General features: G+C 37.9%; 1 protein-coding gene across 1 annotated transcript in view; it reads left to right on the top strand.

The window, feature by feature from the left end:
• Positions 556–16,904, top strand: part of LOC110271994 — a 17,713-nt gene continuing 1,364 nt past the window's right edge. Inside the window, exon 1 of the mRNA XM_021123737.1 lies at positions 556–1,195. Coding sequence (XP_020979396.1) covers positions 556–1,195 — 640 coding nt within the window. The remainder of the gene's footprint in view (positions 1,196–16,904) is intronic.

Genomic DNA, 16,904 nt, shown 5'->3' with positions numbered 1-16,904 from the left:
TATTAGGTTATCTACTTGATATTGCATAGCATACTTGTTTGTGAGTACCTGTTTGGGATAATTGAAGCGCTAGGCTTTTGATATTGAGACTAATCACCTTGATATCGATTGTTTGGTGTAGACAGGACCCTGAATGGCTACTCGCAGACGAGGTCGTACTCGTACTCGAAGAGAGAATGAAAGTAACCCGTCGATAGATAATCACACTGAATTAATGACGGCGATGATTAACTTAGCTAACACGATTCAAGCGGGCATTGCAATGGCTACTCATGCCTTGCGGCGAACAAGGCAATCAGCTGAAAGCGAAAATGGAGAAGGTGTGGAGGACGACTTAGATGGTGTTCCGAGGACTCTAGCTACTTTTCTGAGAGTTGACCCACCAAGTTTCAATGGATCAACAAACCCTATTGAAGCAGACGACTGGGTCAAAGCTGTGGAGTACAGACTCAACATGTCCCAAATAATCAGTTCGTGAAATATGCGGCTTATCAATTAGCGAGAGAAGCTCGGCATTGGTGGCAAGAGGAGTGTCGATTCCTATAACTACAGAATATGGATATTCCATGGGAGCTGTTTTGGACTGCTTTCTACAAGAAGTATTTTCCTGAGTCGGTAAGGGAGGCCAGAGAGTTAGAGTTTATGCAGCTGAAACAAGGTTCAATGCCTGTGGCCGAGTATACGAGTAAGTTTGAAGAGCTTTGTAGGTTCTCAAGGATATGTCAAGGAGCCCCTGAGTCCTATGAGGGTTGGAAGTGTGAAAATTACCAAGTAGGGCTGAGGGAAGATATCATGCGCGTTGTGGCTCCAATTGAGATTAAAAGATTCTCAGAATTGGTGAACGAGGTAAGATTCGTGGAGGACTACATTAAGAAGATGACTTTGACGAGAGATAATCACAGGGTTACCAGTAGCAGAGGTCGTGGAAAGCATTTTCCACCAAGAGGCCGGATCCTAAAAAGGGATGGACGTGCCACTCAGCATCGTCAAGGTCAACGAAACTTCAGAAGAAACAACAAGGCCCAGCTTCACCTGGAAAAAGGAGATGTTCGATGCTATACTTGTGGGAAGCCTGGACATATATCCAAGTATTGTCACCACGGAAGGAATCGAGATGAGGGTCAGAATCAACAGTCAGGCCGTGTATTTACCTTGTGTGCACGTAGTACGACAGGGTCAGATTCTCTGACGAGAGGTAAGCGTATGCTTTGAAGTATTCTGTATTGTCTGGATCTGGGGTTGCTTAGTTTAATCCTTTAGAAAAATCATCGTTAGGATTGTAAGAGCTTAGATTTTTTGTTAGAGGGACCGATGGAGAAGGAGGCTTAGATGCATGTAGCTGAGTAACTGGTGCACTTCCATGGCATGCTTTATGTTGGGCATCACCGTTGTCAATGGCTACTTCCCGTCCTCTCAGTGAAAATGTTCTACGCACGCTGTCACCGCACGGCTAATCATCTGTCGATTCTCGATCATATTGGAATAGGATCCATTGATCCTTTTGCGTCTGTCACACGCCCAACACTCGCGAGTTTGAAGCTCGTCACAGTCATCCCTTTCCAGATCCTACTCAGAATACCACAGACAAGGTTTAGATGTTTCGGATCTCAGGAATGGCCGCCAATAATTCTAGCCTATGCCACGAAGGTTCTAATCTTAGATTAGAAACCCAAGAGATACACATTCAAGCTTGTTTACATGTAGAACGGAAGTGGTTGTCAGTCACGCGTTCATAGGTGAGAATGGTGATGAGTGTCACATAATCATCGCATTCATCATGTTCTTGGGTGCGAATGAATATTTTGGAGAAGAAATAGACTTGAGTTGAATAGAAAAATAATAGTACTTTGCATTAATTCATGAAGAACAGCAGAGCTCCACACCTTAATCTATGGTGTGTAGAAACTCCACCGTTGAAAATACATAAGAACAAAAGGTCTAGGCATGGCCGAATGGCCAGCCTCCCAAAGAGGGTTCAATCATCAAAACATGATTCAAAAGATTATCAAAAGATGAAAATACAATGGCAAAAGGTCCTATTTATAGAAAAATAGTAGCCTAGGATTACAGAAATAGGTAATTAATGCAGAAATCTTCTTCCGGGCCCACTTGGTGTGTGCTTGGGCTGAGCATTGAAGCTTTCACATGTAGAGACTTTTCTTGGAGTTAAACGCCAGCTTTTGTGCCAGTTTGGGCGTTTAACTCCAGCTTTTGTGCCAGTTCTAGCGTTAAACGCCAGAATTCTTGAGCTGACTTGGAACGCCTGTTTGGGCCATCAAATCTTGGGAAAAGTATGAACTATTATATTTCTGGAAAACCCAGGATGTCTACTTTCCAACGCAATTGAGAGCGCGCCAATTGGGCTTCTGTAGCTCCAAAAAATCCACTTCGAGTGCAAGGAGGTCAGAATCCAACAACTTCTGCAGTCCTTTTTCAGCCTCTGAATCATATTTTCGCTCAGGTCCCTCAATTTCAGCCAGAAAATACCTGAAATCACAGAAAAATACACAAACTCATGGTAAAGTCCAGAAAAGTGATTTTTAAATAAAAACTAAGAAAAACATAATAAAAACTAACTAAAACATACTAAAAACATACTAAAAACAATGCCAAAAAGCGTATAAATTATCCGCTCATCACAACACCAAACTTAAATTGTTGCTTGTCCCCAAGCAACTGAAAATCATATAGGATAAAAAGAATAGAATATACAATGAATTCCAAAAACATATATGAAGATCAGTATTAATTAGATGAGCGGGGCTTTTAGCTTTTTGCTTCTGAACAGTTTTGGCATCTCACTTTATCCTTTGAAGTTCAGAATGATTGGCATCTATAGGAACTCAGAATTCAGATAATGTTATTGATTCTCCTAGTTAAGTATGTTGATTCTTGAACACATCTACTTTATGAGTCTTGGCCGTGACCCTAAGCATTTTGTTTTCTAGTATTACCACCGGATACATAAATGCCACAGACACATGACTGGTGAACCTTTTCAGATTGTGACTCAACTTTGCTAAAGTCCCCAGTGAGAGGTGTCCAGAGCTCTTAAGCACACTCTTTTTGCTTTTGGACCACGATTTTAACCGCTCAGTCTCAAGTTTTCACTTGACACCTTCACACCACAAGCACATGGTTAGGGACAGCTTGGTTTAGCCGCTTAGGCCAGGATTTTATTCCTGTGGGCCCTCCTATCCACTGATGCTCAAAGCCTTGGATCCTTTTTATTTTACCCTTGCCTTTTGGTTTAAAGGGCTATTGGCTTTTTTCTGCTTGCTTTTTCTTTCTCTCTTTTTTTTTCGCATTTATTTTTTTTTGCAAGCCTTTTTTATTCACTGCTTTTTCTTGCTTCAAGAATCATTTTTATGATTTTTCAGATTATCAAATAACATTTCTCCTTTTCCATCATTCTTTCAAGAACCAACAATTTTAACATTCATAAACAACAAATTCAAAAATATGCACTGTTCAAGCATTCATTCAGAAAAATAATAGTATTGCCACCACATCAAAATAATTAAACTGTTTTAAAATTTGAAATTCATGTACTTCTTTTTCCTTTTCAATTAAAAACATTTTCCATTTAAGAAAGGTGATGGATTTATTTTCATAGCTTTAAGGTGCCTTTGTTGCTCCTCTCTCATGGTTCTTTGGTCTTCTCTAATTTCATGGAGGAGGATAGAATGCTCTTGGTGCTCCACCTTTAGTTGTCCCATATTGAAACTTAATTCTCCTAGGGAGGTGTTGATTTGCTCCCAATAGTTTTGTGGAGGAAAATGCATCCCTTGAGGCATCTCAGGGATTTCATGATGAGGAATTTCCTCATGCTCTTGTCCATGAGTGGGATCTCTTCCTTTCCTCTTTCTAGAGGTTTCTCTGGCCTTTGGTGCCATTAATGGTTATGGAAAAACAAAAAAGCTTTAGCTTTTACCACACTAAACTTAGAAGGTTTGCTCGTCCTCGAGCAAAAGAAGAAAGAAGAGAGTAGAAGAAGAAGAAATAGAGGAGATGGAGGGGGCTTAGTATTTCGGCCAAGGGGGAGAAGTAGTGTGTATGTTGTATGAAAATGAAGGAGTGAAGATGGGCTTATATAGGAGTGGAGAGGGGGGGTATGGTTCGGCCATTATGGGTGGGTTTGGGAGGGAAAGTGGTTTGAATTTGAATGGTGAGGTAGGTGGGGTTTTATGAAGGATGGATGTGAGTGGTGAAGAGAATGGTGGGATTTGATAGGTGAGGGGTTTTTGGGGAAGAGATATTGAGGTGATTGGTGAATGGGTGAAGAAGAGAGAGAGAGAGAGGTGGGTGGGTGGGGATCCTGTGGGATCCACAGATCCTGAGGTGTCAAGGATATCTCATCCCTGCACCAAGTGGCGTGCAAAAATGTCCCTTTCTGCCAATTCTGGCATTAAACGCCAGGCTGCTGCCCATTTCTGGCATTTAACGCCAGCTTCTTGCCCATTCCTGGCATTAAACGCCAGTCTGGTGCCTATTTCTGGCGTTAAACGCCCAGAATGGTGCCAGACTGGGCGTTTAACGCCCATTCTGCTACCCTTACTGGCGTTTAAACGCCAGTAAGTTTCTCCTCCAGGGTGTTCTGTTTTTAATTCTGTTTTTCATTCTATTTTTGCTTTTTCAATTGTTTTTGTGACTTCACATGATCATCAACCTACAAAAAACATAAATTAACAAAAGAAAATAGAAATTTAACATAGATAATTAAAGATTGGGTTGCCTCCCAACAAGCGCTTCTTTAATGTCAATAGCTTGACAGTGGGCTCTCATGGAACCTCACAGATGTTCAGAGCAATGTTGGAACCTCCCAACACCAAACTTAGAGTTTGAAGTTCAACACCAAACTTAAAGTTTGGTTGTGGCCTCCCAACACCAAACTTAGAGTTTGACTGTGGGGGCTCTGTTTGACTCTGTATTGAGAGAAGCTTTTCATGTTTCTTCTCCATGGCTTCAGAGGGATATCCTTGAGCTTTAAACACAAGGGAGTCTTCATTCTCTTGAATGATCAATTCTCCTCTGTCAACATCAATCACAGCTTTTGCTGTGGCTAGGAAGGGTCTGCCAAGGATGATGGATTCATCCACACACTTCTCAGTCTCTAGGATTATGAAATCAGCAGGGATGTAATGGTCTTCAACCTTTACCAAGACATCCTCTACAAGTCCATAAGCCTATTTCTTTGAATTGTCTGCCATCTCCAGTGAGATTCTTGCAGCTTGTACCTTAATGATCCCTAGCTTCTCCATTACAGAGAGAGGCATGAGGTTTATGCTTGACTCTAGGTCACACAGAGCATTCTCAAAGGTCATGGTGCCTATGGAACAAGGTATTGAGAACTTTCCAAGATCTTGTCTCTTCAGAGGTAATCTCTGCCTAGTCAAGTCATCCAGTTCTTTGATGAGCAAGGGGGGTTCATCCTCCCAAGTCTCATTACCAAATAACTTGGCATTTAGCTTCATGATTGCTCCAAGATACTTAGTAACTTGCTCTTTAGTAACATCTTCATCCTCTTCAGAGGAAGAATACTCATCAGAGCTCATGAATGATAGAAGTAAATTCAATAGAATCTCTATAGTCTCAGTGTGAGCCTCAGATTCCCATGGTTCCTCATGAGGGAACTCCTTGGAGGCCAGTGGACGTCCAGTGAGGTCTTCCTCAGTGGAGATCACTGCCTCTTCCTCCTCTCCAAGTTCGGCCGTGTGGGTCATGTTGATGGCCTTTCACTCTCCTTTTGGATTCTCTTCTGTATTGCTTGGAAGAGTACTAGGAGGGAGTTCAGTAACTTTCTTACTCAGCTGACCTACTTGTGCCTCCAAATTTCTAATGGAGGACCTTGTTTCAGCCATGAAACTTTGAGTGGTTTTAATTAGATCAGAGACTACAGTTGCTAAGTCAGAGTGGCTCTGCTTAGAATCCTCTGTCTGTTGCTGAAAAGATGATGAAAAAGGCTTGCTATTGCTAAACCTGTTTCTTCCACCATTACTGTTGTTGAAACCTTGTTGAGGTCTCTGTTGATCCTTCCATGAGATATTTGGATGATTTCTCCATGAAGGATTATAGGTGTTTCTATAGGATTTTCCCATGTAATTCACCTCTTCCATTGCAGGGTTCTCAGGGTCATAAGCTTCTTCTTCAGAGGAAGCTTCCTTAGAACTAACTGATGCAGCTTGTATTCCAGACAGACTCTGAGAAATCATATTGACTTGCTTAGTCAATATTTTGTTCTGAGCCAATATGGCATTCAGAGTATCAATCTCAAGAACTCCTTTCTTCTGATTTGTCCCATTATTCACAGGATTCCTTTCAGAAATGTACATGAATTGGTTATTTGCAACCATTTCAATGAGTTCCTGAGCTTCTGTAGGCGTCTTCTTCAAATGAAGAGATCCTCCAACAGAGCTATCCAATGACATCTTGGATAGTTCAGACAGACCATCATAGAATATACCTATGATACTCCATTTTGAAAGCATGTCAGAAGGGCACCTTCTGATCAATTGCTTGTATCTTTCCCAAGCTTCATAGAGGGATTCACCTTCCTTTTGTCTGAAGGTTTGGACTTCCACTCTAAGCTTACTCAATTTTTGAGGTGGAAAGAACTTTGCCAAGAAGGCATTGACTAGCTTTTCCCAAGAGTTTAGGCTTTTTTTGGGTTGTGAATCCAACCATGTTCTAGCTCTATCTCTTACAGCAAAGGGAAAAAGCATAAGTCTGTAGACCTAAGGATCAACCCCATTGGTCTTGACAGTGTCACAGATTTGTAAGAATTCAGCTAAGAACTGATGAGGATCTTCCAATGGAAGTCCATGAAACTTGCAATTCTGTTGCATTAGAGAAACTAATTGAGGCTTAAGCTCAAAGTTGTTTGCTCCAATAGCAGGGATTGAGATGCTTCTCCCAAAGAAGTCGGGAGTAGGTGCAGTAAAGTCACAAAGCACTTTCCTTGCATTGTTGGCATTGTTGTTTTCGGCTGCCATGGCTTCTTCCTCCTTGAAGAGCTCTGTTAGGCCCTCTAGAGAGAGTTGTGTTTTAGCTTCTCTTAGCTTTCGCTTCAAGGTCCTTTTAGGTTCAAGATCAGCCTCAACAATAATGCTTTTGTCCTTGCTCCTGCTCATATGAAAGAGAAGAGAACAAAAAAGTATGGAATCCTCTATGTCACAGTATAGAGATTCCTTGAGGTGTCAGAGAAAAATAAGAATAGAAGGAGGAGATAGATAGAAGAGAATTCGAACTTGTCAAGAGGGATAGAGTTCGAATTGCACCTTGAGGAGGAGTGTTAGACCCTTAAATAGAAGGATGTGAGAAGAGGGGAAGAGTTTTCGAAATTAAAGTAAAAGATTTTTAAAATAATAAAAAGAAATTTGAAAATTTGATTGAGATTTTCAAAAATTAAGATTGGGAAAGAAATTAAGTGATTTTGAAAAAGATTTTTGAAATTAGAAATAAAAAAGATATGCTTGAAAATTAATTTTGAAAAAGATGTGATTGAAAAGATATGATTGAGAAGATATGATCAAATTAAAAAGAGAAAGTTTTAAACTTAAAGTTGATTACTTGACTAGCAAGAAATTAGAAGATATGATTCTAGAATTAAAACTTTTGATCCTTTCTTAATAGGCAAGTAACAACTTAAAAATTTTGAATTAAATCACTAATTGTAGCAAGGATTTTCGAAAATAGTAATAAATAAAAAAATTGAAAAGAAATTGATTTTGAAAAGATATGATTGAAAAGATATGATTTGAAAAAGATTTGATTTTGAAAAATCATGAAAACTTGAAAAAGATTTGAATTAAAAACAAAATCTTCCCTCTAGTGTCCTCCTGGCGTTAAACACCCAGAATGGCATCCATTCTGGCATTTAACGCCCAAAATCCTACCTTTTTGGGCGTTTAACGCCCAGCCAGGTACCCTGGCTGGCGTTTAAACGCCAGTTTTCCTTCTTCACTGGGCATTTTGAACGCCCAGCTTTTTCTGTTTGATTCCTCTACTGAATATTCTGAGTCTTCAATTGTCTGTATTATTGACTTGAAAAGACATAATTTTAAAATTTTTTTGAATTTTTTTAATGATGAGAAACAATAAAAATGCAACTAAGATCAAATAAACAATGCATGTAAGACACCAAACTTAGAAGTTTGTGTACTAAGGACTATAACAATTTGAAAATTCATATAAGAAACAAAAAAATACACAAAATAAGAGAAATTAAAGATCAGAGCACTGAAATCATCAAGAACAACTTGAAGATTAATGAAGAACATAATGCATGTATTCGAAAAATGCAAGAAGAATAAAGACATGCAATTGACACCAAACTTAAAAATTGATACTAGACTCAAGCAAGAAACATAAAATATTTTTTATTTTTATGGTTTTATAAATTTTTTTTTGTGATTTTTCGAAAATTGAGTGGAAAAGAGAATAAAGGGATTCAAAATTTTTAGTAAGAATTCCAGGAATCATTGCAATGTTAGTCTAAGACTCCGGTCCAGGAATTAGACATGGCTTACTAGCCAGCCAAGCTTTCAATGAAAGCTCCGGTCCAAAACACTAGACATGGCCAATGGCCAGCCAAGCTTTAGCAGATCATTGCTTTCAACAGCAAGATTGATAGAAATCAACAAGCTCTTGTGATGATAAGTTGAAACCTCGGTCCAATAAGATTAGACATGGCTTCACAGCCAGCCAGACTTCAACAGATCATCATGAAACTCTAGAATTCATTCTTAAAAACTCTGAAGAACAAAATAGAAATTTTTTTTGTATTACTTTTTTAAATTTTTTTTCGAAAATAAAAAGTAAAATTACCTAATCTAAGCAACAAGATGAACCGTTAGTTGTCCAAACTCGAACAATCCCCGGCAACAGCACCAAAAACTTGGTGCACGAAATTGTGATTATTAACAATGGTGCCAAAGGACTTGGAGCTCTCAAACGTGAATCACACTTTGTCACAATTCCGCACAACTAACCAGCAAGTGCACTGGGTCGTCCAAGTAATAAACCTTACGTGAGTAAGGGTCGATCCCACGGAGATTGTCGGCTTGAAGCAAGCTATGGTCATCTTGTAAATCTCAGTCAGGCAGATTTAAATGGTTATGGAGGATTGATAATTAAAAGATGAATAAAACATAAAATAAGATAAAGATAGAGATACTTATGTAATTCATTGGTAGGAATTTCAGATAAGCGTATGAAGATGCTTTGTTCCTCTTGAACCTCTGCTTTCCTATTGCCTTCTTCCAATCATTCATACTCCTTTCCATGGCAAGATTTATGTTGGGCATCACCGCTATGCACGCTGTCACCGCACGGCTAATCATCTGTCGGTTCTCGATCATGTTGGAATAGGATCCATTGATCCTTTTGCGTCTGTCACACGCCCAACACTCGCGAGTTTGAAGCTCGTCACAGTCATCCCTTTCCAGATCCTACTCAGAATACCACAGACAAGGTTTAGACATTCCGGATCTCAGGAATGGCCGCCAATAATTCTAGCCTATACCACGAAGGTTCTAATCTTAGATTAAAAACCCAAGAGATACACATTCAAGCTTGTTTGCATGTAGAATGGAAGTGGTTGTCAGTCACGCGTTCATAGGTGAGAATGGTGATGAGTGTCACATAATCATCGCATTCATCATGTTCTTGGGTGCGAATGAATATCTTGGAGAAGAAATAGACTTGAGTTGAATAGGAAAACAATAGTACTTTGCATTAATTCATGAAGAACAGCAGAGCTCCACACCTTAATCTATGGTGTGTAGAAACTCCACCGTTGAAAATACATAAGAACAAAAGGTCTAGGCATGGCCGAATGGCTAGCCTCCCAAAGAGGGTTCAATCATCAAAACATGATTCAAAAGATGATCAAAAGATGAAAATACAATAGCAAAAGGTCCTATTTATAGAAAACTAGTAGCCTAGGGTTACAGAAATAGGTAATTAATGCAGAAATCTTCTTTTGGGCCCACTTGGTGTGTGCTTGGACTGAGCATTGAAGCTTTCACATGTAGAGACCTTTCTTGGAGTTAAACGCCAGCTTTTGTGCCAGTTTGGGCGTTTAACTCTAGCTTTTGTGCCAGTTCTGGCGTTAAACGCTAGAATTCTTGAGCTGACTTGGAACGCCTGTTTGGCCCATCAAATCTTGGGCAAAGTATAGACTATTATATATTTCTAGAAATCCCAGGATGTCTACATTTCAACGCAATTGAGAGCACGCCAATTAGGCTTCTGTAGCTCCATAAAATCCACTTCGAGTGCAGGGAGGTCAGAATCCAACAGCATTTGCAGTCCTTTTTCAGCCTCTGAATCAGATTTTCACTCAGGTCCCTCAATTTCAGCCGGAAAATACCTGAAATCATAGAAAAACACACAAACTCATAGTAAAGTCCAGAAAAGTGATTTTTAAATAAAAACTAATAAAAACATAATAAAAACTAACTAAAACATACTAAAAACATACTAAAAACAATGCCAAAAAGCGTATAAATTATCCGCTCATCAGTAACTCAGATTCTTAATGACGATAAATCGAGTGGACGTGCCGGAATGGGTATCAGGCATCACTAGAAATCTTATCGGCTCCCTGTAGGGATGAAGGGTGTGATTCAGCATTAGCGGCAATGAAAGTACCAACTGACACTTTTGCGGTTTTAACTGTGATTTTGCGGTTTTAAGGTTTAAAATGATTTCCAAGTCTGGTTTGGAACTTTTGTTTCAGTGAATTCGATTTTGAAAGTTGGTTGGAACTCTTGATTTAAGAAATATGGTTTAAAGAAAAGTGAGTTCTCTGATTTTGTTCAATTGTGAAAATGGTTTCCAATTTATCATAATCAATAGGGGTTTAATTTGAAAAGTTTTTATTTAAGAAAATCATGATTTGAAGTCATCAACTTCCGGGTAAATGATTTTGACTCCTTTGAGAAAGTTCAACAGTGAACTGGTTTGGAATAAACTGTTTTCAATGATTTGGAAAGATGTTACAAAAATCGATATTTGTTTTAAGGAAAAATTTCGGAATCCTTGGTGACGATAATCAGAGTGACGCAGCAGAATGTGAGGGGAATGTCGACACGGTAGAACGCTTCGTTGGGGATGTGTCGCGTGATTCGAATTTTCGAGGGCAAAAATCTTATTAGGAGGGGAGAATATAAGAACCGCGACTAATTAACTGCCTAATTAGGTGATTAATATTACCCAAATTAGGTTCCAAAAAGTTAGAGTGAGAATTTGAGGATTTAAATGTAATTTTTGGACTCAGTAGGTCTTTCTGAGTCAGAAAATGTGCTTTCTGCGAAAAACCGCAAACCAGCAGTTGAACCGGTTGAACCGATTCAAGTCTGCCTGGTACTGCGAGAGAAAAAGTGAAAACAGTCAAAAACCTTAGAAAAATAATAGAAGTCGAAAATCAGGCGTTAATTTTAAAGGTTTGGCCGAAGTTAGGCCAAACGGACTAAAAACGCTAACGAGTTGGACCGGGCCCAAGTTAGGCCCAAGCCCAACATATATAAAGGTTTATTTAATGAACCCATGCAGCACAACAACACAAATTAAACACACACACACTCAGCAACAAAGAAAAGAAGGAAGATGAAGAAGAAGTACTATTCATCTTCAACTTCCTAAACTCATATCTTGAGCTATAGAGCTCCGATCGCCACACCGTTTGCGGCTACACGTTTCTTGTGAAGAGCTCTACAAAACCCATCCTAGAAACTGGTAAGAAAAGCTCAAATCCTTCTCAGTTCTTCTCTTCAAAATTTCGAGTTTTTAGGGCTTTTGATTAAGTGAGTTTTTGTGATTTTGGATGTTTAGGTTCACTCTAATCATTGCTTAGCATTGGATTTTGGCTACCAAAACTGTTGGAAAAGTTAAGAGACATTAAACCCTTGTGAGATTATGTTTAAATGGAACCCTAGGTTGATTTGTGATGGTTTATGCATATATAGTTTGATTATTGTAAGTTTGGGAGCTATTGGAACTTGTTGGTGGCTTGGATTGTGTTAGAAAACTTGTTGGTGGTCACTGTTGTGCTCATTTGGGGTTAAAGACATATTGGGAATCGGCCAAGGTATGGTTTTGGTTTCCTCTATATAGTATATAATATTCATGGACACTTAGACTAGTAGCCCATAGGATAGGTTTGAATTAAAATGGTTGTTGAATGATGAGGTATAATAAATTATGATGAATTGATGAGTCTTGGTTATGTTGGTGAAAGTGTTGCAATGATAATGCATGATAATTGATATTTGGAATGATTGATAAATGGCTATATTGATGTTGATACTATGATATTGGAGATTAATATTGATAAATGATGAAAATGATGGTTAGTAAGGGTATTATTATGTACTTGATATTGTGAAGTGATGGTTATATATGTTGGAATGTTAAGTTGAAGTATGGCAAATGGTAAAATCTGATATGGGATAGAGTTAATGTAGTTTTGGTTGGTTTGGGTTATGAAGGTTGGTAAATTGAGATTTTTGTGAGTTTGGGTAAAAGTTATTTTTTGGTGAACTTTGTCTGATCATAACTTATGCCTCGGTTTTCAAAATTGATTGAAAATTATTTGAAATTAAAGCTATTTAAAAACCTTTCAAATCGATATAAAGTTTGTAAAATTTGGGTTTTTGTAGAGGGAGTTATGATCATTCAAAGATTGGTGTAAAAATCTGAAGTTCTGCAAAGTTGTAGAATTTTATGATTTCTGGTATGTGCGCACACACAGCCTTGTGCGCATGCACAACCCTGCGAAAATTTTAACTTGTGCGCACGCACAGGCCTGTGCGTCCGCACACGTTGGGAAGGTCTGTTTGTTGGGGGTGCTAGCACAGCTTGTGCGAGTGAACAGACTTATGAATTTTGGTACCTGTGTGTACACACACCCCTGTGCATACGCACACTTTTAAAAATCTTCCTGGGCGTGCGCACGCACACCCCTGTGCGGACGCACACGCCCTGTTTTTTCAATTTAACTTTGTTTTCAACTATTTCACCTTCCCAACAAGATTGTAAGCTTCTATAACACCATTTTAAGACTTTTGGGCTTAATTTTGGGTATGAGAACCTGGGAAATAATCTAAGGGTTTTAGTCAATGATTTTTATGAAAAATTAGAAAACAGAGGATTAGGTCTCGGGTGTATTGAGGATGGTTTGATGGTATGTGAATGATGATTGATATATGAGATGAGAAATGAGGAACTATTGAGTTCAGAACTTAAATGTTAATTTACAGTGGTTGAGATGAGTCGATTACTCTAAATGAGATGATGGATCCATGTATACTGAAAATGTTTTCTGAAGAAACCACTGAAGTACTGATTTGTACTGAGATTATGAGATACTATGCACCCGGCAGGGACGGCGCTTGGATCTCGCCTGTCGAGGTAGCGGCAGCGGCGTAAGGGCGGTGGTTCGTCCCGCTTGCATTGAGATGTGTTGTCTGAGGCAAGAGTATCACGCTCGCATCCCTTCGGATCATCAGAGTGTGCAGGCACAAAACCCATGACAGTGATCCGAGCGCTATATCTCTGGGGTTCCCAATAATGATTCTAAATGGCGACATCTCCATGGAGATGTGTCGGGTTGGCAGTTGAACCGACAATATGATATCACAGCCAATAGAACAGCCATTCATCATGTGCATTTTCTATCTATTTGTTTGTTTTGCCGACTTGTAATTGTATGCCTAATTGAAAAACATGCCTATTTGCTTACTTGAATTACTTGCCTTATATGCTTCTACTTGTGTTTTACTTGCATTGTAATTAATTGTGTTTTCTACTGGGATTGAGGAGGTTCGGAAGGGGATGGCAATGGGATTGCATGGAGGATAGGTTGGTGAAGGCTGTGGGACAGCAGTGTTTGGTTAGAATAGAAATTCCCTAAGATAGAGTACCCTGTTTATTTATGTTAAGATTTATATAATTATGCTTCATTGTTTTAGTATGCCTAAGATGAATCTTGTGATGGATATGAAGTCTAGGATTGTCTTTGGTGTCCCGGGGTCTTATTTCCTACATCACTGGGCACTGTTACCATACTGAGAACCTCTGGTTCTCATACCATATTTCTGTTGTGTTTTTCAGATGCAGGTCGCAACCCACCTCGATGAGTTGCTTGGATGGTGACAGAAGCGGAGGATCCGGATACCTTTTGAGTCTTTTTGATTTATTTTACTATACATCTCTCACTTTTGTATTTTGTTTTGCCTAGAGGCTTGTATTGAGAGAACAAAACTTGTATAAGCTATTTTTACTGTCTGGTTTCATGTATGGTTTGTATATGGCTAGCCAGCTTAAACTCCGCGAGCCGTGGCTAGATTCCTATGATATTATACTAATATCATTGCTATATCTTGTCCATATCTTGTGCTTTAAGTTAGTAGCTTCGCTAGTACGTTCGCGCTTTTAAAATCCTGTTTTTGAGCTATATCCTTTATCGGGCTTCTAGATTATAATAATTCTTTCTATATATTATACGTGTGAGCTTAGGATTGTCGTAATCTCTGATTAACTTTTCCTTTACGACGCGAGGTAAAGCTTAGGCTAATTAGGGTGTTACACACACATGCTGATTTCCTCTTGTGCGTACGCACAGAAGGTTGTGCGCACGCACACTTGACTGTGTGCTTCTCCTTTGTTTTCTTCATGTTTTCTCCCAATTGCATGCTTCTCTTCTACCCTTATCAAGTCATTCATACCTATTACACCTGAAATCACTCATCAAAAGCATCAAGGCATCGTATAGAATGAAAGTGGAATAAAATTGATCAAATTAACCACAAAATAGCATGTTTTCACAATTAGACATAATTTAGAGAGAAAACACAAAAGCATGCTATTTATATGAATAAATGTGGGTTTATATGATGAAATCCACTCAATTCAATCCAAAATTTATCATCAAATATGGATTCATCAATTCCCCCACACTTAAACAATAGCATGTCCTCATGCTAATCACAATCAAAGGAAAAGGCTAAAAAGGCAAGCAACTTATTCAATGCAACTACCTACATGCATGCAACTATGCTAAATGTTAACTACTTATATCTATACTATGGTTCCCTATTGAAATTTGGCAAAAACAAACAATAGAACTCCAATCAATCCAAAGTAGATCATTAGGAAAAATTTGGCAAGGGATCAATGCAATATGATCGATGTCCAAAGATTTGATTTGAAATTTTCAAAAATTAATTTCAATAACTTGCAAGGAAACACAGGACAATAGATGGAATCATAGAATTAAGTAATTGAACCCCTCACTGGTTGAGTATACACTCTAATCGCTCAGTATTTAGGGCTTAATCACTCAATTCTCCTTTAATCATGTTTTCTAAGATTTGCTAGTCATCTAACAATCAACAAATATTTGATGCATAAATGCAAATATCATGAGGTCTTTGGAGGATTGTAATGGGGCTAGAGTAAGGATAGGATTAATATGGTTAAGTGGACTTAGTAAATTAGATTTTTGATTAGCTCAAGTATCCCTCCTAATCCTGTATTAACCTATTTATATCAAAGAAAAATAACCTAACTTCCCATTCATTTCTTTTCTCACATTCACTCATGCATCTTCTTTCTAATTCACACACATATGCATTCTTTATTTACATTATTATTATTATCATTCATTCCTTTTCTTTTCTTTTCTTTTCTTTTCTCTCTCTTTTTTTTTCTTTTTTTTTTCAAAAGATATATACACCAAAATTTTTCTTTTCTTTTATCACTAAAAAGAAATGCACATGTTTTAAGTACTGAATGCATGAGTGTTTATCCATTTTTTTTTTCAAATTTTCTCAATGAATACTCAAAATACTTATTACCAATGTTTTTCCCACAAATCTTCCCCCACATTTGAATAACACATACTACTCAATCCAAGCTAATCAAAAATACAATTCATGGACATTAATGATTTTTCGCTTAGGACAAATAATGTGCTTAATATTAGAACAAAAAGGGGATAAAAAGGCTCAAAAGCGGGGTTACAAAGATAGATGTAAGGGTTGGCCATATGGTTTAGTGAGTTTAATTTCGAAAATGGCCACAATCATACTAAATGCATTCAAAATACCAAATATAGGACATAAAGACTCAAACAAATCTAAGATCACAATCATAAAGGAGTATAGCACACAAAAACAAAATTTGTGGTTGAAAATGTGCAACCACACAGTTAAAACTCAAATCTCACTTGGTGTTTTGTTCTACCTCTTTTCTATGTTCCATAAAAATACTTCAAACAAGTTGAAAAACAATTTTTCAAATCAAATCAATAAAGCGTCCTAAAAGAGATTTTTTGAAAATTCTTTGTTGTTTTCACCAAACTTATTTTCTATATTAGGCAACATACAAATGCAAATATTTACTACAATGCAAATATTTACTACTATAGAACTATAAGCAACTAAACTATATACAAGCAAACTAAGCAAAGTGCAATGTAATAAAATACTAAACAAATATTCACAAAAAATATAATTATTAAAAACTAAAAAATAGTGCAAAGTGTTTAGAAAGAGAAATTTACTCCCCAAGATTGCGGATCCTCCCCCACACTTAAATGTTACACGGTCCTCTATGCATGCACATAATCCGAGAGACAAAGATCTAAGAGGCTCCACCTTCAGCTGGTGGCTACTGGGGCTCGAGTTGCTGGATAAAACAAATAAACAAGAATTGGGAAAGAGGTCATAAAGATGTAAATTTATAGATCTTTATTTTTATGGGATGAAAGAAAAATTGAAAAAAATTAAGATCCACATTTTGAATATTAATAAAATAATAAAAAATAACTATAAAAAGAATTTATATTTTCTCTCAATATAACTTCAATCTATATAGTAAAGTGCCCCAAATCATTCAAT

The sequence above is a fragment of the Arachis ipaensis genome, chromosome B05, assembly GCF_000816755.2.
Source record: "Arachis ipaensis cultivar K30076 chromosome B05, Araip1.1, whole genome shotgun sequence".
Taxonomy (NCBI): Eukaryota; Viridiplantae; Streptophyta; class Magnoliopsida; order Fabales; family Fabaceae; genus Arachis; species Arachis ipaensis.
The sequence above is the reverse complement of the archived record's forward strand: the minus strand, read 5'-3'. Positions and strand labels throughout refer to the sequence as shown.